The sequence below is a fragment of the Mauremys reevesii genome, linkage group 9 (genome assembly GCF_016161935.1).
Source record: "Mauremys reevesii isolate NIE-2019 linkage group 9, ASM1616193v1, whole genome shotgun sequence".
Taxonomy (NCBI): domain Eukaryota; kingdom Metazoa; phylum Chordata; order Testudines; family Geoemydidae; genus Mauremys; species Mauremys reevesii.
This window is the reverse complement of record NC_052631.1, coordinates 36,461,473-36,488,594: the sequence shown is the minus strand read 5'-3', so window position 1 is coordinate 36,488,594 and position 27,122 is coordinate 36,461,473. Positions and strand designations below refer to the sequence as shown.

Here is a 27,122-nt window from a genome sequence, read left to right as displayed (position 1 = left end):
AGGTTATGGAGTTGGCAGGGATTGTGAAAGCCAGGTAGCTTCTTGACTGCAGATCACTTTCTCAGGCTTTCCTGCCCTTCAGAGCGAACTCTCCTTACTGAAGGGTTTTAATAAATCTTAATAACCTATGTATGGTCAGACAGAATTGTTTAAAACATTTATTATTGATTGGAAGTGACTTTGGCAGTCTTCCTAAGCTTGATGATAGCTTAGGGTATGTTGCAACACTGATAGAAGCATCAAGACTGTAAACAACAGCAGATTTGTCCCAAACGCACTCAATTGGGGAATTCATTTTAAAGCGGTGTTTAATGTTTTATTGAGGCTCAAGAGTTTTTTCTGTTTCAGTGAGGCATTTATTACCCTCATCGGGTTCTGAAATCACTGTCTCTAGTTGTAATTTGTTAATGGAGGCACTGCGCAGAGCACAAGCCATGAGGAGGAGAGAGAGAAATCGGGGTTCCCGTACATAAAGGATCTGGGAGTTGACAGCATTACACGGAAACGATGGAGGGGGACGGGAATGGGGGGGGGGGGCGCTAGGACTCCTGGGGAACGTGATGGGTCTGAAGAGAATTGGATAGACCTTAGCACCAGCGCAACTTGCAGCAACGTGTAAGAAAGACCAACTGCCTTTGTCTGGGTCACAGGTGGGGTGGGGGCCAGGGACAGGGGGAAAGCGGGCGCGTGTGAACGCGTCACAAAGCAGATTTTCCGTTGCTACGGAGACGCTGCCCGGCTTAGAGCCGCTTTTAACCCCGATCTCCATTACATGAATGGCAGTTGTAGGCGCTGCCTGCCAGACTTCGCGGGGTGTGTGCGGGAACGCGAGTGGGCTCCTCGGGAGAGGGCCGCAGGTAAGGTCAGTGGCTGAGGCGCACAGACCTTTTAAGCGATTGCAGGGTAAAAAATCGTTTGGGAGTCGGGGAACGGTGGGAAAAGGGGGCCCGGGGTTCAGTTACCCCCTCTAGCGGTAGAGAGAAGCGTGGTTTGACGCCCGCTGCCGGCTTCTAATTTTGAGGTCTGCTCTGCTCCTTGCCTTCAATTTCCTTTCACTTCTCTGAGGCTGTGCTTGCGGCAGAATTCAGGAAAACGGACCCTGTGCCCCGGCCATCATTTAAGGACAGTGACTAAATACTTTCTTCCATTTCCTGGGGAGAAGATTTTGCTGTGTGTCTCAGTGAAATGTTTTGACTTTGCTAGGTTTTTTTAAAATAAGAAAATATTTTAAAACGTTCTAGTTCATATTTCAAGACTGGGCATCAGTCCAGACCTGGTTATTTTGAAGAAAAGATTCTTTCCATAGGACATCCATCATACTAGAGGCCCTTTTTTACCTCATTGTATTTAGAGCAATTGCCCTGCTAAAATGTAGCCTGATAGTCACTTTTGTATCTGTTTCCTCCTTGTATGTACAGACTGGAAAATAGAGAGCATATGAGATTTTTACCATAAAGACAATAAACTGTGAGCTAAGCAAGAATATATTTTAAATCCAAAAAGAAGAGTTTAAAACCAGGAATTAGACTAACAAATGTTGGTTGAAATTGGTTGGTTGGTTAAGAATTGCATTAGCAAATGTTATGGTGGTTATACCTTAAAACACTGGAACAGTATACCCAATGCAGTTCTCCCCCCCCAAAAAAACCAAAACAAACAAACAAAAAACAAAAAAAACCAACCTTAAGCTGCTGACAGGTGACTGCAATCATCTCAAAATGTCAAACTCATTTTTTTCAAGTGTCTGTCCACTTAGAATAATAGTTTCCAAGTATTAAAATATGGTGCTGAAACTTCTTAATGTGGTTACTCTTAATATGTGAATTTAGTAATCAGGCTTAATGAAACAGGTTTGAGTGAAGTATCAAAGTAATCATGAATTAAATATGGTGTTTCTAATATAAATCATGACTTAAATAGTATATCTTGTCTATCACTGCGTCACCTCTTGGTAGTAGTTGCTGGAAATCAACTAAGAAATGTTTTGGCTAGCAGCTAGAATGGGGGATTTTGACTGAAAAATAGAATGAAATGCTGCAATAGGTCACTACTTTAAAAAGGGGGAGTGAAAATGAAAGTGAAAACTAGTAGAGACAAACTTTTTTACATTTAAATTTGTGTATTACAAGTGGTATGTTGACTTGAGTACCTTGGTTAATTATTTAAGAATAGATCTAGGTGAATAAATCAAAGTATTCAAATGTTCTTTCAAATAAAACCTATATTCTCAACCCCTTTTCTTTGTTTTCTGTGAACGTTCATAAAAAGCAAATTAATTTTTATTCACAAGGTTCACTGAATTTGAAAGCATTATGAATATTCATGCAAATGTATATTGAGACCAAAATTGTACTTGTGTGGCCATCTTGAAATCTTTCTGTGGGTTTGTGTTAGGTCATCTAATAAGGATATAGAAACAAAACTATGTGAGTTAGGTAACCAGTGATACATCTAGAACATTGAGTACTTTCAGCAAACAGTAAGCCACCCATAAGCTGAAATTCTTTTGTACAAAATAATTATTTCCACAGATATGGATAATGAACTAATCTGTAAACACTGTTACAGATGATTCACAAACAGGGAAAATGTCTACATTTGCTGACTAAATTAATTACAAATTTAAAGTTTAAAGCAAGGATCAATATTTACCTCGAGGGATAATAAATAAAAACTTTGTTTACTGAAACAGTAATTATGCATATATTATGTTACAAACTCTTCCTCAGCAGTAGCTGGAAATATTTCCTTAGTGTCCATAGACTGAAATGGAATGATATAGATAATTCTAAAAGATAGGGTGAAATGAAAGATTTGAGGGGGAATATAAAAAAGCTAATTTTGATTGTCAAGGAGCCAGTGAGGCAGTAATCTGCATGCATATGGTTAATATTCCAAATCTCTTGACTCTCATGACTCTGTGGGTGACCATGAACTATGAGTATTTTTATTACATTACTTTCACATTTTATGAACTCAGATTTTGTTTGGCAGGTTTCTTGAAGAGTAAAGTAACATAGCATGGATGAAGTGAATACTTTATATTTGTATTTAAATCATATTAGAAGTATACCTTTTTTTACATGCACACCCATGAAATGTACTTGATATCCTGATTTTGAAAACATGTTCCTTTAAATATTTTTTTTCTTTTTTTTTTCTTTTTTTTTAAAATGCATTTAAAAAGGTTTATCCTGCTTAAAAGGAAGAGGGGAGAACCCCTTTTGATTTTAGTTTATCAATGTGAAATTGCAGAATTTCTAACTGTTGATATTGTGTGTGTGTGTGTGTGTGTGTGTGTGTAGGCAATGTCTTCAGTAATTACACCTACTTCATCATTGTTCTGTATCCATTTTACCCCAGGGTAAAGTGGGTGTAAAATGCTTCCAAGTCAGCCTGGTGGTGTTTCTCTCTCACTATGTCCTGTCTGAACAACTACACTAGATGCAGGACAATGGTGAAAAATCTCCATGTTTCTTGGGCCTGGTCTACACTTAAAAAGTTTTGCTGGCAGAGCTATGTCAGTTATGGGTGAGATTCCCCTCTCTTCCCCAACATAGCTATGCTCACAAAAACTGCAACGTAGATACTTATACTGGCAAAACTCCTTTTGCTGGTATTGTTTATTTTGTTTGGGGAACTGGTGTAAGTTGTACCAGCAAAAGGAGTCCACCACAGGATTTTCTTTAAAAGTGCTCAGGATGAAGTACTGAAGAGGAGAGGATACAAATTTTACTGTCTAAGGCTCTCACTACTTTGAATCTTTTTTGTCACCAAAAAGTAGCAAATAACTACTGGGATTTCATTGTTCTAGTTGTTTAAAACAGTTGAATGAAACTTATTATCCCATAGAAGTGTATTATTCACTCCAAATGAATTCAGAATTCCCTCAAAATTTTCTTAGTCAGTGCTCAGCTCTTTTGTTACTATTCATCCTTGATTTCCACACACCCCCGCCCCAAGGTTATGTTTAAAAACAACCAACATTCATCATTATTTCTGTGGTGATTCCACCTAAGGACCTGCATGAAGCATCAGGACCCCATTGTAATAGGCACCATGCAAACTAACACCAAGAGTTCATTGCCTATAATTTGCAACTCAGCTGAATCATCTTGTCCCTGTGGCATTGTCATCCCCCAATAGATTTACCAAAACATGCTAGAGTAGAGAAACATTAGAGCTGGGAAGAATCTGAATTATAGTAAAAATAGAATAAACTATTTTAAAAAATAAGTTCAATGACACTTGTAACTTGTTAAGCAGAGAAAAGTAGTCCTTGGTTTGGAGACAGCAGTCCATGTGACTTTACTTTTTTTTTTTTTTAATTTCAGATTGTCAGATTCTTGAGAAAAGCATCACTGTCTTCATGATTCTTCAAGTCTCTGTGTAGAATTGATTGTAATCTAGGATTTTCTTGGTCTCTTATTACACACACAGCAATTGTACATTTCATTTTGTATTGCCATTGTGTTATCACATCTGGCAATTAGCATATTGAGTCAAACAAGACAATAATATGGTATTTTTAATACTTTTGTTTTTACCAAGGTACAACTTCTAGTAAATCTTCTTGCTAAATTTTGAAAAAAATCTGATTTCTCAATTGCTATTGTTATGTAACATGTATATCGTTGCTTGGAAAATTACAAATCTTAAGCTACAGAAGTGATTTGGGTGAAAGTACAACAGTTAAAGTATATTATACTTTTATAATTTCCTTATTTAATTGGGATTTTTCTTCTGTAGATTTCACCACACTTGCCTGTGACCGCTCCTCTGGGATAAGCTGAGACGGAAGCATCCAGCAGTGGCTTTCACATCTTTACCTGCCATGATGAAAAGTTACATAAGGTTTCTTTTTTTTGACCCTGTGTGCATTTATTCTGCTGTAATTGTTGTCACAAGATTAATAGACTCATAGACTTTAAGGTCAGAAGGGACCATTATGATCTTCTAGTCTGACCTCCTGCACAACTCAGGCCACAGATTCTTACCCACTCACTCCTGTAACAAACCCTGACCTATGTCTGAGCTATTGAAGTCCTCAACTTGTGGTTTAAAGACTTCAAGGTGCAGAGACTCCTCCAGCAAGTGACCTGTGCCCCATGCTGCAGAGGAAGGTGAAACCCCCCCAGGGCCTCTGCCAATCTGTCCTGGAGGAAAATTCCTTCCCGACCCCAAATAGGGTGATCAGCTAAACCCTGAGCATGTGAGCAAGACTCACCAGCCAGACAACCAGGAAAGAATTCTCTGTAGTAAATCAGATCCCACTCTGTCTAGTGTCCCATCACAGGCAATTGGGCATATTTACCACTAATAGTCAAAGATCAATTAATTGCCAAAATTAGGCTATCCCATCATACCATCCCTTCCATAAATGTATCAAGCTTAGTCTTGAAGCCAGATATGTCTTTTGCCTCCACTGCTCCCCTTTGAAGGCTATTCCAGAACTTCACTCCTCTGATGGTTAGAAACCTTCGTCTAATTTCAAGTCTAAACTTGCCAGTTTATAGCCATTTGTTCTTCTGTCCACATTTGTACTGAGTTTAAATAATTCCTCTCCCTCCCTGGTATTTATCTCTCTGATATATTTATAGAGAGCAATCATATCTCCCCTCAGCCTTCTTTTGGTTACGCTAAACAAGCCAAACTCTTTGAATGTCTTTTCATAAGACAGGCTTTCCATTCCTCGGATCATCCTAGTAGCCCTTTTCTGTACCTGTTCCAGTTTGAATTCATCCTTCTTAAACATGGGAGACCAGAACTGAACACAGTATTCCAGATGAGGTCTCACCAGTGCCTTGTTTAATGGTACTAACACCTCCTTCTCTCAACTGGAAATACCTCACCTGATGCATCTCAAGACTGCATTAGCTTTTTTCACAGCCATATCACATTGGTGGCTTATAGTCATCCTGTGATCAACCAATACTCTGAGGTCTTCTCCTCCTCTGTTACTTCCAAGTGATGCGTCCCCAGTTTGCCTTCTCAAAGAAGGAGATCAGGTTGGTTTGGCACAATCTACCTTTTGTAAAACCATGTTATGTTTTGTCCCAATTACCATTGACCTTAATGTCCTTAACTACTTTCTCCTTCAAAATTTTTCCAAAGACCTTGCATACTACAGATGTCAAACTAACAGGCCTGTAGTTACCCAGATCACTTTTTTATTTGCTTTCTTAAAAATAGGAACTGGGTTAGCAATTCTCTAGTCATACGGTACAACCCCCGAGTTTATAGATTCTTGCTAATGGGCTTGCAATTTCATGTGCCAGTTCCTTTAATATTCTTGGAAGAAGATTATCTGGGCTCCCTGATTTAGTCCCATTAAGCTTGAGTTTGGCTTCTAACTCGGATGTGGTAATATCAACCTCCATACCCTCATTCCCATTTGTCATCCTACCATTATCCCTAAGCTCATTAGCCTTTGTTTAGATATTGGGCCATGCCTAAATTATCCTTAACCTCCACTCCATCCTCAGTGTTTAGCAGTCCTACTTCTTTCTTTGTTTTCTTCTTATCTATATGGCTATAGAAACTTTTACTATTGATTTTAATTCTCTTTGCAAGGTCCAATTCTACATGGCTTTTAGCGTTTCTCACTTTATCCCTATGTGTTCTAACTTCAATAAGGTAGCTTTCCTTGCTGATCCCTCCCATCTTCCACTCTTTGTAGGCTTTCTGCTTTTTCTTAATCACGACTCTGAGATGCTTGGTCTACAACTCCTGCCTATGAGTTTTGCCCCCTTTTTTGGGATGCAGGCTTCTGATAGTTTCTGCAACTTTGACTTGAAGTAAATCCAGGCCTCCTCCGCCTTTAGATCCACAAGTTCTTGAGTCTGATCCACTTCCCTAACTAATTTCCTTAATTTTTTAGTTAGCCCTTTTGAAATAAAAAACCCTAGTCACAGTTCTATTTTTATTTATCCTTCCATTTAGTTTGAACTGAATTAGCTCATGATCACTCGACCCAAGTTAAGCAGATCAGTTAGTAAACACATTTTTGTAAGGATTTCTTTCTTTCCCACGTCACAAAAGTTTACTTTTGAAAGTAAAGGGTAGAATAGTATTAGCATGGTAAGTACATCACCAGGTCAAATCACAGATTATAGTCTAAGAAGGAAGGATCAGCGCTGGAAACTGCCAGTCCCATTTCCCCAAGATCCAGAATAAATATGCCTTACTTGCATTGACTTGGAGGACTGAAGGAGAGAACAGAGAGAATTTCTTGTTTTCTCCCTCTCTCACACTTCAGTACTGCTCCAACAAAAAGTATCATGTACAACTGTTTAGTGATTATGTGCACATGCACACACAAACAGACTTATCTCTTTAACTTTTCTGCAGAGTTCTTGCATTGATTAGTAGCATCTTTTCCTCAAAGATTTTAACTGATGCTGCTGAGCTATCTTGCATCTCATACTTAATACAGGATCTGATTCCAGAAACAGTTCTACCACTCCAGGACCAATATGGCTTCTTGTTACTCCAAAGCCAAATGTTTGGAACCAGTCCTACACAAAATGGGACAGTCTGACTTGCATTTGGCCTTCATATTCAGCAACTGCTCACTATTTAGTTACATTTTCCTACTTTGAATTTCTGGAATATCTAATGTTAAAGGGTCACTAGCATGTAGTTCATATTAAAAAATTAGTCTGTTATATAGAACAAATTAATCTACAAACATTTGTATCTTAATGAAAATGATATTTTATTCATTTTTAAAAATGTCAATATAAGAGTATTTTTTGTAGAGAGGAGGGGAAGCGATTTTTCTGCAAAAACAACAATGTATGCCTCTGTGTTTGGCTGCATTGAGATAAGAATCATATGCACATAAGAATTGCTGAGTCTACACATAAAAAGATGTTTGTTTTTTTGTAATTGCTACCCCTAGAAATTCAACTTGGCTTCTTCACGGTGAAGCTGGATTCTTTCCTTCTCCCACACCATTATCATTAATAAAGAACCTACAAGCATTTGGAGTCTCCTGAAAAATGTTCTTACATGCTTGTTTGAAGATGGGGACAGTACTCTGTGCACTGAGCGTCTTTCAGAGTCTTGGAATCCCGCAAACCGGTTTTGATTCAAATGAACAGTTAGACCATCACATTGTGAATAAATTATCAGGAAGGAATAGGCCCTTATCTCCTCTAGCTGACAGTCCATCAGTTCTGAGATTGGATTGTGTTCTGTAAGGCCTTCTTAATTGCCATTAACCTGACAAGAAGGGGAGCTGGTTCAATAATATACCCACATGAGTGGTCCCTGGGTTGAAGATAACAGTTCAGATATTTTTCCAGTGGAAAAAAACATACATATCTGTTTGCTTTACCTATAAATATGACCATCTGCTCAAGAATCACTGTCCATCAATGCCTATTAGCCAGAATGGGCAGGAATGGTGTCCCTAGCCTTTGTTTGCCAGAAGCTGGGAATGAGCAACAGGGGATGGATCACTTGATGATTACTTAATACGCTGGCAGACCAGTTCAGCAGGGACTTCTCCTCTCACCATGAGTGGTAACGCCATACAGAAATAGCCTGCATGATCTTCCAAAGGTGGGGAACTCCCCAAGTGGACCTGTTCGCTACCAGACAGAACAGGAAATGCCACCGGTTTTGTTCTGAGCAAGGACTCTCTCTCCAATGCCTTCCTCTTGTGGTGATCAGGGAGCCTGATGTATGTGTTCCTTCCGATTCCACTCATCAGCAGGGCACTGGCAAAGATCATGAGAGATCAGAAGCAGGTTTTCATGATCACCCTGGCATGGCATTGCGAGCATTGGTTGGGCATGCTCATGATCCTGTCAGCGGCCCCTCCCTGGACCCTGCTCAACCGACTGGACCTGCTGTCGCAGGACCACCGTCAGCTCTTAAACCCCAACCTCAGTTCCTTCCACCTCTTGGCATAGATGCCGCGTGGCTAAACCCGGAGGAGCAGACATGTTCAGAAGGAGTCCAACAAGTCCTCCTGGAAAGTAGGGAGCCCTCAATTAGACTGCTTACCTGGTCAAGTGGATGACGTATTCCCGCTGGGCGTCCGAACGCGGCAGCTCTCTCCCTCTTGTTCCTTCATATAGGCTGTCCTGAACTACCTGCTCCATTTGAGGAACCCAGGCCTGGGACATTCTTCCATTAGAGTGCATCTTGTGGCCATCTCTGCTTTTCACCCACCGATCCAAGGACAGACTCTGTTCTCCCATGACATGATGGTCAGATTCTTGTGAGGGCTGGAGAGACTCTTCCCGCAGGTGTGGGCTCCCTTCCCCCCAGTGGGATCTTAACTTGGTCCTTTCTAGGCTCACTGGCCCGCACTTTGAACTGCTGGGGTCCTGCTCCCTTTCCCATCTGTCATGGAAGGTTACGTTCCTGGTGGCAGTGACATTGGTGAGACGGGTCTCTGAAATTAAAGCCTTGATCTCATAACCACCATATACGGTCTTCTACAAAGATAAGATTCAGTTGTGGCCCCACCTGGCCTTCCTGCCAAAGGTGGTCTCCACCTTCCATGTGAACCAGGACATCTTCCTCTTGGTGTTAGGTTTTCAAAACATAAATGAGCATAATGATAAACTAGCAAAGAAAGCTGACATGTCCTAACTTGGACTACCTTTTCTGTGGCACCCTTACCACCTTTGGAGTTTGAGTTATAAACATTATTTAGAGAGAATTATCTTATCTATGTAAAATAAATAAATAAATCTCTATATATGCACACTTATTTTTTTTTTGTTTCTGCATGATTAATCAGCCCTCCAAAACAATACTGCAGAAATCTTAGGGCTAGCTTCGCACAGGGGATTTAGGTTCAGTGTTGCAATGCGTAATGTTTAGGCACCCTGCCACATAGTGGAATCCACAATCCTATGTTAGGTGCCCAGGCTCTCTGTACAATACAGGGATAGAGTTAGGTGCTCAAGAAGGCAATGTACAAAAAACAGCAAGCTGAACAGTCAGCTGTCTAAACTAGCCAATAGGAAATGCTAAGGAGAGGAGCGGGTTCTGAGCCCTGTCCCTCAAAGGGACTGAGTGCTTGTCTATACAGGACTTTAGTCTGCACCACAGGGGTGTAAATTTATTCCATGCTAGCATGTCACACACTAACTGACTTGGCTGGACTCTACTGCTGAGCACTAAAAGTTCTTTGGTGTGTTAACATAATATTGTTTGAAATAGGACTATATTAACGTGCACTAGTGAACTTTTAGTGCACATCAGCAGGTTGAATATGGGCTAGTTAGTGTGTGACATACTAGTGTGGACTAATATTTACATCCCTCTGGTGTGGACTAAAAAACCATGTGGACAAGCCCATAGGTGTCTATTTCCACTTGGGATTCACAGCTCTGAACCTTCTCCTGGAGTTAGGTTCCTAAGCCTTTTCTTGCAAAAAACTGAAGAGGTGTTGGCCTCCCTATGACCTTTAGCCCAGAAGTTGAGGCACTCACTCAGGATATGTGTTCTTTCTGCCTGATGTCGGGCAGGGACTTTTATCTGGATATCCTGCATTGCAGATGAGTGCCCTAACTTCAGTACTATGGGGTGTCTCTCTCTTTGTCTCCTGTTTGAAGCTGTTCTACTTTGTATGAATAATAAAATAGCCCTTGGACCAGATAGTGAGAATGATCCAAGGGGTAGGGTGTTGACCTGTGATGTTGGGTACCTAAGCTGAAGGCCCTGCTCCACATCAGGGAGCCCTGATTTGAGCCCTGGTCTTCCACATCCTGGGTGAATGCTTTAACAACTGGGCTAAACGTAATAAAGACACAACCATTTTTTGAGAGGCCTGATCCAGTAGGTGGTTTCCAAAAACTCCTACCGAGTTGGGCCCCGCTGTAGAGATAGCCAGGGCAACGCCTGCTTTGAAGATCATGCTGGAGTTCTGGCATGAGCTAGGTGTACAAGTGTCACACGCTCTTGGAACTTGTATGTGTACCCTTTGCAAAGATTTAGGCACCTTGGGGATTTTATTGATTGAAATTTAGGCACCATTGACTTCAACAAGGGCAGTATTTAATTCTTTATCCATAGTGATATGGTTAGAATCTTAATTCCTCTGTCATGCTTCCATGTCATTAAATGTCATTACGGATGGTTATGTTTATAGTAAAAATGCACTCTTTGCATACAAGTAGCAAGGATGAAATCCTTTAGGCCATGTAATGCTCTCATGTAGAGGAAGCAATATAGTTCCACTGCATGAACTGTGCTATACAGAGGAATTGCATAGTTTCCTGTGTACCCTGGAATAAAGCTCTGCAATGGCCCAATTCAAGGTAATGTGTAGGGTTGTATAGGGACTTGGCCAACATACTAACTTGATGGCGTTACTGATGACTGTGTGAGGAGCAGTGGGTGTTACTATTTTTTTCACAGGCTCTTAAGTAGGTTGATAGTTCAAAGGTGAAGGAGTTGAAGATTGCAGGTTAACGTCTATGCACAGAATCTTATGATATTCTCATGTGTAGGGTAGCATGAATTTGAAAATTGGACCTGGAAATTTGATTAAATCAAGATATTATATTGAAAAATAAGATTGTTTAGTAGGTCATTGTAAATTTTGGGTGTCCCTAGATTTCTGCATAATTGCCAGAGTAATCAAAATAAACACTGCAAGTCATAGATTGGAAGAGAAGAATTATTATCCCCACTCCTATGCTGGTCCCTTGCGTGATGCTTGATCTTTGTACAAAGGAACTAGGATTTTACCCTAAACTCTTAAATGCATAAATTGACCTACTACTTTGATAACTCTTAATCAAAAAATGGGAAATACATACTTTTTAATAGCACTGCAAACAGACATTTTCTTTCTCTTTCAGATCTTCCCTGATCTACATGTAATCAACAAATTTGTCAAACTCCCGTGTGATCTACAACCTTCACAAGTAGACAAAATGAAGCTAAAGCATACTATCAATCCTGTTCTTCTGCAGTTAATACACTTGATAATATTGGTATACTCATTTATAACATACATTCCATGGTACATACTATCTGGCTCAAGACAGACTGTAGCAAAATCAAAACAAATTAAAGCTAAACCTGTGAAAAACAAACCTGGTAGTCCATACAGGTCTGTTAACAGTTTGCATTGCTTAGCTTCGGTTTTATATCCTGGATGTGACACACTTGACAAAGTTTTCAAGTATGCTAAAACTAAATTTAAGGACAAAAAACTCTTAGGAACACGTGAAGTCCTAAAAGAGGAAGATGAAATCCAGCCCTCTGGAAAAGTTTTTAAAAAGGTAAGTAATTTTGGTGTCTGCCTTTAACTTATTTTTTTTTAAACCAGTAAAGAGTACTCTCCATTGCAACAGTTCTAACTAGAGTGATACAGACTGAAAAACTAGGTTTCTTTCTGAGATTAAGTAGTGATGGCAAAGGTTATAATTCCCTCTTTCATTAATCCCTGTTTAAGACAAATCTAAAAATCTCTTTGAGGATCTAAAGAATGCAGATTTATGGTTCCAGTGAAACAGGAAAAAATGATGGTGAAATTATTGTGCAAGATTGTTCTCTGTTTTTTTGGGGAATGTACTTGTTAAAAATCTAGAGATGGAGGAGGAAATTGGTTTAAGTTTTGTATTGTGATATTTTTAGTCAGTGAAAAATCTTACTCATGTTTCTCTAAACTTTCATAGACATATCATATGAAAAAATGAACTAGTATGTGCCTTTCTAATAAACTAAATTGTAAATGAAGGGGGTCCAGTTATGCACCAGACATGCAGGATTTTAATGGGAGTTTTGTTTGCACAAGGACTTCCAATCTGGCATCACAGATCACAATTGCAAGGTCTAGTTTGTTTGGTTTTTGGTGTAGTCACCTTAAAGGTGAACTACAGATTTTAAAAAAAAAAATGTAAATCTTTCCAATAGTACATTTTGAACAACTCAAATACTATTTCAGTACAGTAGCCTTTTCTGTAGTTTTGTAAATTCAGGCCTCCATTAATGATGATTGACTCTTGCTTTTTGTGAGCTCTTAGGAAGCATGCCACTGCTTTAGGGGATAAGTCAATATTTCCTCCATTATTTCACATTATTTCAACTCTATAATAGCATGATTTTGAGATGGTATTATCAGGACTTGCATATATGTACATGAAATCTGCATGCTTCAATGCAGTTCATGGCAGATGTGGTATCCTCAGTCAAGTGTGTGCTGATCAAGAACCAGTAGACGGCAGTATTGTGCTCTTTAGGACTTCCAGGAAGGGTAGAAAACGCTGCTATCATCCCAATAAAAAGATTAATTTTGGTGACGATAATCTCTTTTGGTGGGGAACCTGCTTTACTTTGAATATTAACAGGAATTTTTTTAACCATGCACATGTGGTGTTTTATTTATAAAAACATGAAATATTAAAATACCCTATAGTAATGCGCGTATACATATGCGTATAGGCAACGTATGGCACGCATGCCAAAGGCGGCACGCGAGTTGATTTTCAGTGGCACTCTCACTGCCCGGGTCCTGGTCACCAGTCTGGGGGGCTCTGCATTTTAATTTAATTTTAAATGAAGCTTCTTAAACGTTTTAAAAACCTTGTTTACTTTATATACCACAATAGTTTAGTTATATATTATAGACTTATAGAAAGAGACCTAAAAACGTTAAAATGTATTACTGGAACGCAAAACCTTAAATTAGAGTGAATAAATGAAGACTCTGCACACCACTTCTGAAAAATTGCCGACCCCTGATGCAAACAATTGTTAGTATATATTAGTTTGGTTTTAAATTGTCTTACAGAGGAGCTCTAACTGATGGGGAACCTTTTCCCCAGCTCTGGAGATAATGTCCTGGTAAAAGGGAAATACTGTACAGAAACATTTGCTTTCATAAGGAGTGTGTACATATAATCTATCTTGATGCACAGTTCCCAACTTTGTTGGGCTGTAAAGTAAGCACAAGAGCAAGTTAATGTTTCATACAAACTGGGCCTGCTTCTGAGTACAGATTAACATTTTGGCCACAAGTAGTCTTTCTGGGTTTGTTTTCTAAGCATAATTAATGCCATAAAGTTTAAGCATTAGGAAGCTTTAGACTATTCCGTTATGCAAGTAAGTGTCTGGAAGTAGCGGAAAGCTGGAAAATGTGTAGAAATTGACCTACTTATTTGTTCTTCTCTCTAAATTTTCAATCAGGAAATTTTAACTAAACTTGAGACAACAGTTCTTTATGATAAGATTGCCATACTTGATGCTGTGCTGCTTTGGTCCATGGGGTGGCACTGATGCATAAGATTCTTTGTTTTTAGAAGCAGCAAAGAATCCTGTGGCACCTTAAAGACTAACAAATTATAGAATTTCTTAGCATTTTCATTTTATGTTAAGAAATGCTGTCTTTTCTTTAAAATGTGATATAAAATGTTTAACAAACAAATCAGACTGTAAAAATTTTACAAGGTACTTTGCACATTTTTCTGGTAAGACTCCTGTTTAAATCAGTGAGAGTTTTGACAATGAGTTTCATCAGGAAGGACAGCAGGAATTGGCTCGTACATTTTTTGAAATGGGACTTTGGCCTAATTATTGTCTCTGAAGTCAATAGTAAAACTTCCCATAGAATCTACTGTAATTCTCTGCAACTCTGCTGTAAAGAACATATTCTGAAAATTGTTTGAAGACTAACATGCATCTGCCAGACATACTACAATAAATCTAGATGTAATGTCTTTATAGAAGTCTTATTTTTCAACTAATTGATCTAAAGTCATAAAGCCTATCCCCTAGAACAGTGGTTCTCAAACTTTTGTACTTGTGACCCTGTTCACATACCAAGCCTCTGAGTGCGACTCCTCTTATAGATGAAAAATACAATTAAATATATTTAACACCATTATAAATGTTGGAGGCAAAGCGGAGTTTGGGGTGGAAGCTGACAACTTGCGCCCCCCCCCCATCCCCATGTAATAACCTTGCGACCCTCTGAGGGGTCCTGACCCCTAGTTTGAGAATCCCTGCCCTAGAACATATTACTGCTTTAGTTGAATAACTACTAACTCTCAGTGGTCTTTTTGCTAGTTTTCCTATTTAAAATCATTCTATATTATCTAGTTCTCTTTGTAAAGACAGCTTGTCACTGTTCAGAGTAAGCTTTTGAACATTTACATAATAATTTGTAACTTTTATTTATATGGTGTACTCATCAATCTTAAATTACTTACAGAGGGTAGGAATTATTATTGCCAGTTGGGAAGCTGAGTACAAACTGATGAGAAATGACTTGCTTTGGGGTCACTCAATAAGTCAGTGGCAGATCTAGGCCTCCTGAAAGCCAGTCAAGAGCCCTATCTACTGGATCATGCTCTCTCCCTGAAGAGGCATTTCACTTGTGCAAATGTCAGTAAGTTGAGTTAGATCCTCTTTTAAAAAGTAAAAAGTTATGCTTCTGATTTTCAGAAGCACTGAGTAGCCATGTTTCCATTTGAAGTCACTGGGAACTGCAAATGCTCAGCATCTCTGAAAATCAGGCCTAACATTAATTTGCTGTTTGTTGTGAAGTGGACTGATGTCACTGATAGCACATGCAAATACTGATTATTGAACTGAGTTTAAAGGGATACTAAACAGAAAATCACATTTGTTTGAAAGATTTGTATATTCTGTAGCTGAGAACAATTCCCAAGACTACTATAAATGAATGCAGTTAGAAAAAATATAATTTTTCTCTTTTTCTTTTTTTTTGCATTTGGCTTGGCAGTACTGGATCTGTATTCAGTTTTCCAGTTCCTTCTGTAGTGGGACAGGTGTTTTTCTTTCCTGATGAAAATACCTTTTAAACATCAACAAGGGAACTGGCAAACTTTTTCCCTTCTCCCGGAAGGACTTTTTCAAAAAGCCAGGATGTGATAATCTTGAAAATAGTTGAAAATTTAGCTGGAAGCCTAATTTAATTGGAAAGATTCAGTGAATTTAGGTTGTGAAGAGGACATTTAGGATTGGTTTTCTTCATCTTGTATGCTTTTGTGTTTGAAAAAAATAAATTGACAAATTTAAAGTAGAACAAAATGTGAAGGTTAGTTCTAAACTGTAAATTGGACCACATATTTATGAGATTATAAACCAGGCATAAAATTCTGGCCTCATTGAATTTAATCACAAAACTCATGTTGATTTTAACGGAGCAAGGATTTCACCCCATGAATTTATTTTCCATAGATCTTAAATGTTCTATTAGTGCAGAAAAGACATGGGATAATATGTGATGGCATGTAAAAATATAAAGGTTTTATCAATAGCGAATGGTCTCACTGCTCATCAGTGGTAAAGGGAACTACGCAGATCATCTAAAACAAGTGCTGACAAACTTTTATACCTCACAACACCCATTTAATCTATTTATGCCACAGAAATACTGTCTTACAAATGTATTAGAGAATTTTAAAATTATATTGGGGTACATTTGTTTCCATCCACCTCCAGACACAGGCTCCCTTAGTTACCAGGAGTCAGTCTTCAGAAAATCAAAAATATTAAGAAGATGAACATAGCTTTTATAGACGTAAAAATGTTGTGATTTTTAAGGCCCATTATCTCAGGGACCTTCCAGGACTAGACATAGATACAGGATCATGTTCTAAGTTTGTGAGGCCAGTCCATCTGGTTGATCTAATATTGAGTCACATGCTTCAAAAGCAATAGTAATAGACTAAATCCTCTATTATTTGCCTACTGTTTTAGTCTCTCTAAATTAAAGAAAAACATATAAAAGAGAATTTATTGCAAGATTTGGAATAAAAATGTAACGGTGGGAATCTTCAAACCCACCCAATGTTGGTCAGGCTCTGCTGCCATTAAAGTTAATGGTAAAAATCCCCTTGACTTCAGTGAAAATAGAGCTTGGCAAATTCTGAGCAGTTTTTTTTTTTTTAAAATTCACTTCACACAAAAGAACAAATAGGTCACCATATATATATAGTTATGGGAAATAAATACTACCTGTCAGTGGTCCTGGCTAGCAGACCTGCAATTTGTGCTCTAGGCACTCTCTAGGGGTGACTTGGGTTTGAAATGATCTCATAATCTAGAAAGAGAATGTAGAAAAATCCTAGAGGTGCTCCATGTTTGTGGGTCACTGGCTTCCATATGAAATTTGCCTAGCTTATAAGAGAACAGTGTTTTTTCAGTTTCTAGTCCTGCAAACAATCTGGATTCTGAAAGTCAAACTAAGTTCTTTCCTTTTCATGCATAATCAATAAAGCCATTGCAGCCCAGATTTTGCCATCAGTTACAGGTGTAACCACACTAGCCTTTAGTTTGGGGTTTCACAGGTATAACTCCATAGGTTTTTATTTTAACAAGTAATTCAAGTTTTTTCGTATGTTGATAGTGTGTGTGCGCGCATGCGCTTTTTGAAGAAAGAACTGGCTTCAGATGAAATTGTTTTAACACTGGCAATAAATGCTTGTGAAGATGGAAGGAATTTTTTTATAAACAATTTGAAAGCAGTGTCCAACCTTTTAAAATCAGAGAAATGCAAATTAACTTATTGTTCATAACAGGGTTCTTGCTTGCATCTTTCAACATCTAGGTGCCAGCCCTGCAACAGACTTTTTACAGGCAGACCTGTTGGCCTTAGTGGAACTCTGCACAGATGAAGGGACTCTATTTGTGTAGAGCCATTTGCAAGATCAGGGCCATTTTTATTAAAAGGCTTGAAGTCTCTTTTTGAGAATTGCCATGAAGTTGCAGTTTTGCTCTAGCTTTCAAAAGCCACACTCAAGTGTTTTGGCAGAGTTTTTTTGTAACTTTATTGTACCACTGTCTGTTCATGTGTTTTGTCAGTAGAATTCAGTCCTTCTCAAAACTGTGAGCCAGATACATAATGGCACTATGACTGTTTACACCATCTGAGGATCTGGCCCTTGTGTATTTAAAGTTAAGAGGAAATAAGCACATGGGTTTTATATGTATACATTTGTGTTTTAATATTAGTATAAATATGATGCGGCCCTTTTTATAGTGGTTAGGTGATTTTCAAGTTTGTGAAAATCTCTTAATTCACCTTTGTGCCTCAATTTCCCCAGCTTTAAAAATGCTTTGAGATCTGCAGATGAAAAGGGCTATACAAGAGCTTAGTATTACTAATGAACAACTGAAAACAGATGTTTTGTGTTTATATATATTTTCTAATATCTCTGAACATGTCAATTACTTAGGCCTGGTCTACACTGGGGCGGGCAGGGTTCGATCTAAGGTACACAACTTCCGCTACGTGAATAGCGTAGCTGAAGTCGAAGTACCTTAGGTCGAATTACTTACCCGTCCTCACGGCGCGGGATCGACGTCCGCAGCTCCCCCGTCGACTCCGCTACCGCCACTCGCTCCGGTGGAGTTCCGGAGTCGACGGGAGCGCGTTCGGAGTTCGATATATCGCGTCTAGATGAGACGTGATATATCGAACTCCGAGAAATTGATTGCTACCCGCCGATCCGGTGGGTAGTGAAGACGTACCCTTAGTGGATTAAGGAGACCTGGTTGACATAATTTATTTAGATTTTCAAAAGGCCTTTGACAAAGTCCTGCACAAGAGGTTACTAAAGAAGCTAAGTTGTCATGAGTAAAAGGCAAAGTATTGTCATGGATCAAAAATTTGGCTAGGAGATAGACAGCGAAGAGTATAAGTAAATCGTCAGTTTTCATCATGGCAATAGGTTAGTGGAGTGCTTCAAAGTTCTGTACTAGGCCCAGAGTTTAATATGTTAATGATTTGGGAAGGGGGACGAGTAGTGGGATAGCAGTATTTGAAGATGACACAAAGTTATTTAGGACGAGTTATTTAGTCACTTCAGGACGAAATGCAGAGATAAAATTTCTCGATACTTTAAATGACTGCTTCATGGAGCAGCTGGTACGGGAACCCACAAGAGGAGAGGCAACTCTAGATTTAATCCTGAGTGGAGCGCAGGAGCTGGTCCAAGAGGTAACTATAGCAGGACCGCTTGGAAATAGTGACCATAATACAATAGCATTCAACATCCCTGTGGTGGGAAGAACATCTCAACTGCCCAACACTGTGGCATTTAATTTCAAAAGGGGGAACTATACAAAAATGAGGGGGTTAGTTAGACAAAAGTTAAAAGGTACAGTGACTAAACTGAAATCCCTGCAAGTTGCATGGGCCCTTTTTAAAGACACCATAATAGAGGCCCAACTTCAATGTATACCCCAAATTAAGAAAAACAGTAAAAGAACTAAAAAAGAGCCACTGTGGCTTAACAACCATGTAAAAGAAGCAGTGAGAGATAAAGACTTCCTTTAAAAAGTGGAAGTCAAATCCTAGTGAGGCAAATAGAAAGGAGCACAAACACTGCCAACTTAAGTGCAAGAGTGTAATAAGAAAAGCCAAAGAGGAGTTTGAAGAACAGCTAGCCAAAAACTCCAAAGGTAATAACAAAATGTTTTTTTAGTACATCAGAAGCAGGAAGCCTGCTAAACAACCAGTGGGGCCCCTTGATGATCAAAATACAAGAGCGCTTAAAGATGATAAAGTCATTGCAGAGAAACTAAATGGATTCTTTGCTTCAGTCTTCACGGCTGAGGATGTTAGGGAGATTCCCAAACCTGAGCTGGTTTTTGTAGGTGACAAATCTGAGGAACTGTCACAGATTGAAATGTCACTAGAGGAGGTTTTGGAATTAATTGATAAACTCAACATTAACAAGTCACCGGGACCAGATGGCATTCACCCAAGAGTTCTGAAAGAACTCAAATGTGAAGTTGCGGAACTATTAACTAAGGTTTATAACCTGTCCTTTAAATCGGCTTCGGTACCCAATGACTGGAAGTTAGTTAATGTAACACCAATATTTAAAAAGGGCTCTAGGGATGATCCCGGCAATTACAGACCGGTAAGTCTAACGTCGGTACCGGGCAAATTAGTTGAAACAATAGTAAAGAATAAAATTGTCAGACACATAGAAAAACATAAACTCTTGAGCAATAGTCAACATGGTTTCTGTAAAGGGAAATCGTGTCTTACTAATCTATTAGAGTTCTTTGAAGGGGTCAACAAACATGTGGACAAGGGGGATCCAGTGGACATAGTGTACTTAGATTTCCAGAAAGCCTTTGACAAGGTCCCTCACCAAAGGCTCTTATGTAAATTAAGCTGTCATGGGATAAAAGGGAAGGTCCTTTCATGGATTGAGAACTGGTTAAAGGACAGGGAACAAAGGGTAGGAATTAATGGTAAATTCTCAGAATGGAGAGGGGTAACTAGTGGTGTTCCCCAAGGGTCAGTCCTCGGACCAATCCTATTCAATTTATTCATAAATGATCTGGAGAAAGGGGTAAACAGTAAGGTGGCAAAGTTTGCAGATGATACTAAACTACTCAAGATAGTTAAGACCAAAGCAGATTGTGAAGAACTTCAAAAAGATCTCACAAAACTAAGTGATTGGGCAACAAAATGGCAAATGAAATTTAATGTGGATAAATGTAAAGTAATGCACGTTGGAAAAAATAACCCCAACTATACATACAACATGATGGGGGCTAATTTAGCTACAACGAGTCAGGAAAAAGATCTTGGAGTCATCGTGGATAGTTCTCTGAAGATGTCCACGCAGTGTGCAGAGGCGGTCAAAAAAGCAAACAGGATGTTAGGAATCATTAAAAAGGGGATAGAGAATAAGACTGAGAATATATTATTGCCCTTATATAAATCCATGGTACGCCCACATCTCGAATACTGTGTACAGATGTGGTCTCCTCACCTCAAAAAAGATATTCTAGCACTAGAAAAGGTTCAGAAAAGGGCAACTAAAATGATTAGGGGTTTAGAGAGGGTCCCATAGGAGGAAAGATTAAAGAGGCTAGGACTCTTCAGCTTGGAAAAGAGAAGACTAAGGGGGGATATGATAGAGGTATATAAAATCATGAGTGATGTTGAGAAAGTGGATAAGGAAAAGTTATTTACTTATTCCCATAATACAAGAACTAGGGGTCACCAAATGAAATTAATAGGCAGCAGGTTTAAAACAAATAAAAGGAAGTTCTTCTTCATGCAGCGCACAGTCAACTTGTGGAACTTCTTACCTGAGGAGGTTGTGAAAGCTAGGACTATAACAATGTTTAAAAGGGGACTGGATAAATTCATGGTGGCTAAGTCCATAAATGACTATTAGCCAGGATGGGTAAGAATGGTGTCCCTAGCCTCTGTTCGTCAGAGGATGGAGATGGATGGCAGGAGAGAGATCACTTGATCATTGCCTGTTAGGTTCACTCCCTCTGGGACACCTGGCATTGACCACTGTCGGTAGACAGATACTGGGCTAGATGGACCTTTGGTCTGACCCGGTACGGCCTTTCTTATGTTCTTATGTTATGTTCTTATTAGACAAGTTCAGACAGGGCCTTGAGGAACTGCAGAGGAATCTAACCAGGCTAGATGACTGGGCAACACAATGGCAAATAAAGTTCAACATGCAAAGTAAGACACACATTGGAGGGGGAAAAAAATGAAACAACTCATACATTTTACAAGGTGCTAAATTAACTGTATCAACTCAGGAAAGGAGTCTGGGTGTTATTTTGGAGGGTTCAACTAAGACCTTAGCCCATTGTGCAGCAGCAGTCATGAAAGCAATTTATATGTTACCATTCATAGATTCCAAGGCCAGAAGGAATCATTGTGATCATTTATTCTGACCACCTGTATAAAACCAGCTATCAAACTTCCCCAAAATAATTCCTAGAGCCTACCTTTTAGAAAAAAACGTCCAATCTTGATTTAAAGATTGCCAGTGATGGAGAATCCACTATGACCATTATAATCAGTGGTGGTTGCCTTATCTAAAATATTGCATGTGGTATTGGTCACCACATCTCAAAAAGACTATTCCAGAATTAGAAACTGTTTGGCTTTTCATAAAAAGGCGACGAGACTGATTAGCGTAATGGAAAAACTCTCATAAAAAAGAGTAAAAAGATTGGAATTGGAAGACTAATGAGAGATGACATGGTAGAAGTATATAAAATAATGAATAATATAGAAAAGGTAGCTCAGGAGCTTCTGTTCTCCCCATCTCATAACACAAACGGGGACATGCACTGAAATTAAAAAATGGGAAATTAAAAGCTACTAGTAAACGGAAATACAATTTTCACACAATGTGGGACTGTAGAACTCACTGCCACATGATGTTATTGAGGCCCAAACCTTAGCATGATTCAAAGAAAGATTGGAGATTTGTATGAATAACAAAAATATCTAAAGTTGTAATAGTTAATGCTAACATAAATTTTGGAAGAGAGATTAAACCTCATTCTTCAGGGTTTAAACTGATCTCTAACTATTAGGAAAAGACCTAACGTGGAGGGCAGATTAGCCTGCATGTGCCTATTGTGGGGTTTCTTGCACCTTTCCTCAGAAGCATCTGATACTGACCACTGTCAGAAACAAGGCATTGGATGAGAATGAGATGGATTATAGATCTGATCCAGTATGGCAATTCCTATGTTTTGGATATATGCATGGTGCTTCTATCTGAGAGTGTATATATAAAAAACTGCATTTGGATTTATAGCAATGAATGTGGGGAAGCAAGAGTTGGTTTTGTTTACCTGGGTTTTTTATTATTTATTTTTATATTTTAAAACAAAATGATCATGTTGGAAAAAAATAATATTCTAATGTTTGTAGGGTGATATTTTCAAAAGTGCTCAGACTTGGCTTAGCCCAGTTGACTTTAGTGAGAGTGGAGTTGGTCCAAGACTGAGCACTTTTAAAAAATCCCACTCCTAATATATTAAATGTCTGGACAAATATGTAGAGAGGCAAGGTGGGTGAGGTAATAACTTTTATTGGACCAGCTTCTGTTGGTACCTTTTCCAGACCTGAAGAATAGCTCTCTGTAGCTTGAAAGCTTGTCTCTCTCACCAACAGAAGTTAGTCCAATAAAATATATTACCTCACCCACTTTGTCTCTCTAATATCCTGGGACCAGCCTGGCTACAACAACACTGAATGGACAAATGTGTGAAAGAGATTTGTCCAAGAACCACTAAATGATTATTCTCTAATGTCATAAAACATTTCCAAATGTTATTTGTATATGACATTTTTTCTGTTTAACTAAAATTATTAACGTATATTAACTTTCATAATCAGTATAATTTTAGCAATTAATTTGCTGTTTAGATAAATGAAAAAATTAGATGCACTAGAGGGCAGTATTTATTTTTTGTTTTCCACTCTTAAGGTTGACTGCTTCTTCAGGCGACCTTTTAAGCACTGCCTCAGTACATAGTATTTCTGACAATGTTTGGATATAAATGTCTGATAAAAGAGAGATTTTTCTATTACTTTTGACCTCTTAGAGCCTAACACAACCTGTGTGCATATTTAACTTTACATATATGAGTAGTTCCCATAGGGACTGCTGAAGTGTGTAAAGTTAAGCATATACGTAAGTGTTTGAAGGATTGGGATCTTTATATAGTAAACTGATTATTAAGTTTGGCACTAAGTGCTGCACACTGGAAAGAACCTCTGTAAACATTCACACTTTGTTGTTATTGTACTCTCTGTGGATTAAGAACCAAAGTTGTAAATTTATTTTAAAAATCAGAAACCCTTTTCTTAACAATGACTAAATTAAAATGCAAACTAACCCATCATAATTTTAAAAATCCATTATTGGCATTACCTTACAAAGGTTCTGAAATACGGATTTCCAATGTGTCTTATTTTTTTTTCATTCAAAGTGAATGATGAGGAAGAAAGTATCATTCTACCCTATCCCATTTAAAAAAAATACTGAAGCAGTGCAAGGGAAATTCTAAAAATATTTTTTAAAATTCCAAAATACTGATTTGATAGGCAAATATATATACAATATTTTTGTATGCCTTGAGGAGGAAAAATGGCCTTAGTAATCTGAGTAGTGTTAACTGGTGTGTATATCTATGTGTGTGGGAGGGTGAGGGGTGGGGAATAGGAGGGTCATGGTGCTAGAAAAGATATAAAGAGTTGTCTCCAAGTGGTTAAAGAACAACCTCTCTTATAATATAAATTGATCTTCTAACTTCAGCTGCTGAAGTGTGGCAGTTTAGGTAGGAGTGTGAACATGAGGTCAGGTGATTGGAAGGGAAAGGGATTTGGAATTAGGGTACTTGGAGGCAGGGGTGACAGAACCGGAAAGGCAGTGGAAATATTTTGTGGGCTCTGCTCCTACATAAATACATGGAGATAAGAGTGGGATCTGGAGGGGCTGCTGCAGCACCCAGGATCGGGTCAAGGAGCAGGTAGGAACCACTGGGATCACCCTTCCCATCCTGGAGCAAGCGGCATCTGTGCTGCTGAGAATCTAATTCTCCTTGCTCCCCCTTCCTGTCACACACACACACACACACCCCAGCTGTGTTCTGCCACACTGTTTGGAAGCCTGGACCGGGGAGATGAGGCTTTGGTTCACATCCTCAAAAAATGTGTGCTTGGGAAGGCAGGAGGAAGCAGCATATAGATGGTGGTAGGACATTGGCATATCATGGAAAGAGGAACAAACAAGGATGCAGGGGACCGTGGGGTTTGGGATAAGGAAAATTAGCTCAGCATATGTGTATGTGCGGGGAGATTAAGGATATATCTACATGGCAATCAAGTGTGTGGTTTCAGTTCATGTATATGTACCCAAGCTAGCTTTGATCTAACTAGCTGAGGTACAATTTGTGAAGCCACAACAGCATGTGCTGTTACCCAGTGTTTCAGGTGGGCTTGTACAACGTGTGCTGGGGTGTATGCTGCTGCATCTTCACAGCTTCCTGAGATAGCTAATAGAGGTAAAATTTCCTTTGTTAATAAAAGCTCATCCCAACTCCCCAAACACACCTGTATCATTGCTAACCTCTGGTGGAGGAAAGCACTGATTTAGTCTGCATCATAAGATCTGCTGAAGCAGGACTCCCCTTCTTCAGATGTTGTACACCAAATTAGTTTAAACTTTTAAATATAACATGTAAACAAACGTGTGTATTGAAGGGCTAAAGTTGAAATTCCATTGCTTATTTAAAGGATCCCTTTCCAGTCAGCTAGTAATTTGTTGTTTTGACCTTCGCTTGTATTTCTGCAAATTATATTGGCAGGTAATGTTAAGTTCGAGTGGATAGTGTAAATCACACAGGGAGATAGCGATAAATATTACATGGCAGTAGGCCCCTGCTTGGCGCCTTTAGTATAATAGGATGAGAGAAAAGTTTAGTGGTGATGATCCTAAGTGGGTCCTGCTGCTCATTGCTCCAGGCGACTTTATACCTAGGTCTGGCAATGAAACTGATTTCCAGGTCTGCAAAGAATGCTGAGTCTTTTGGAAAATTTTTCATCCCAAAACAGAATGAAAATCCAAAAATTTGAATTTTTTTACAGATCAGCTAAATGCACAATATTTTGTTTAAAAAACACATAGAGACAGACGGAATATTTTAGTGTTTCCAAAATGGAATAAGATTTATAGGCTCCTGGGCTTCCTGGTTTTGTGGCAACCAGTCAGGTGATCTGCTGGGAGTTTGGGAGCCAGAACTACCAGGCTCCTGACTCCTTGGCTGCCCATTTTTTGTTGAGGTTGTTCTTTCTTTATGAATAACCCCAGTACCTGCCTCTACTATTGCTCACAGCTTTGTCGAAAAGCAGCTTCTAAGTGAAGTTAACTAGAGTTAGGTCAGTTTCACAGCTGCTATTTAATGGTGGATAGTCCTGAAACTGACAACCATCACGTCCATTTCAGTCAGCTTTCTGAGCTCCTAGGCTCTGTGGCTCTGCAGTAACCCGGGTTTTTTAGGCCAAGGCTGGGGAGCCCAGGCTTCTCAGCCAAATGGATGCTATGGAACTGGGGAACCTAGATTTCCCAGAAGCCCTGAAGATAGGCTGCTGAGGTGCTGGGAAGGGTGGGTTGGCAGGTGGGTGAATTGGTAGGAAACCAGTAAAGCAAAAAGAATATTTGAGAACATTTTTTACTACTAAGCTTTTATCCTTTTCTTAACATGGAATAAACTTTTTAAAATCTTAAATACGTAAGGGTTAATTACTGTGGTGTTAAGCATGGCCTCAGAAGACCCTAAATGCGGTAGACATACCGTACTTCCTAAGTGGGGAAGCAGAAACAAAAACTGTGATTCCTATTAGGAGATGTCACAGTCCTTGTGAATTGTGGAACCGAACTGTGTGCCAGTTCTCTGGGGTGGTAGTGGGGAAATGTTTTGGGAGGGACAGTAGAGTAGGAGAGGATGTCCTAGCATTTTGAACTACATCTATCTTGTGCTTCTTGTACATGGGGTTGTGGTCCACAGTATGCCACATCCACCCTACAGCCAATTTCTATGCCCTCAACAATCACATAGTTTCCCTTTACCAAACCATTTAACTTGGACTTTGAGGGACAAAACGTGGAACTTCCACAATGCTATAATTTGTTTTAATTCAAGAATGTTATCCTTTGGCAGACTTTGATAATTATATTTTTAGGCTTACATCGTTCATATTTTCACATGGGTTAAGGCATAATAAGGATCTTCACTGAAGCCCGGGGGCCTACCCTTTTCTAAATTACACTTATATAAATTTATATTGCTTTATTAGGTCATCCTTGGAAAATACACTTGGCTCTCATATGATGAAGTCTACGTTAAAGCTACTAATTTTGGAAATGGCTTAGCAATATTGGGGCAGCAACCGAAGACTAACATTGCCATCTTCTGTGAGACTAGAGCAGAGTGGATGATTGTTGCACAGGCCTGCTTTATGTGCAATTACCAACGTAAGTACTTTTCTTCATTGACCCTATATTTTTAATACCTTTTGGTTTCATGACACAATCTGAAAATTCAAATTGATTTTGAGGTCACTTTATGTATTAGAGGTTTATTATTTGTATATATTCTATAAAATAAAATATTTTAATCTCAAATGAAATATAGCTATGATGCTAAACTAAGTCTGTCCAATTCTGTTCTGGTGTGTTACGTTACAAACCTGTAGATGCAGAAACTTGTGTGTGTTCTGTCAAGCCTGGATCCACAATTGTAGTCAAGTCTCAGTAAATATATAAAAGTTAAATAAGTATATCTTCCTCAGACCAGTTTGTGCCCTGCTTCTCTGTGAGAGA

The 27,122-nt window shown here is 38.9% G+C and overlaps 1 protein-coding gene across 13 annotated transcripts in view; it reads left to right on the top strand.

Moving 5' to 3' along the window:
• Positions 1 to 27,122, top strand: part of ACSL3 (acyl-CoA synthetase long chain family member 3) — a 100,796-nt gene that overhangs the window by 28,605 nt on the left and 45,069 nt on the right. For 3 of the 13 annotated variants that reach the window (XM_039487827.1, XM_039487825.1, XM_039487824.1), the window contains 3 exons: positions 4,750 to 4,854; positions 11,832 to 12,257; positions 26,597 to 26,774. In XM_039487827.1, coding sequence (XP_039343761.1) covers positions 11,907 to 12,257; positions 26,597 to 26,774 — 529 coding nt within the window. In that variant the 5' untranslated portion in view covers positions 4,750 to 4,854; positions 11,832 to 11,906. Of the gene's footprint in view, positions 1 to 706; positions 863 to 4,334; positions 4,402 to 4,520; positions 4,552 to 4,749; positions 4,855 to 11,831; positions 12,258 to 26,596; positions 26,775 to 27,122 lie in introns of those variants that run through there. The other 10 variants (XM_039487832.1, XM_039487831.1, XM_039487830.1 and 7 more) reach the window with 9 other exon arrangements.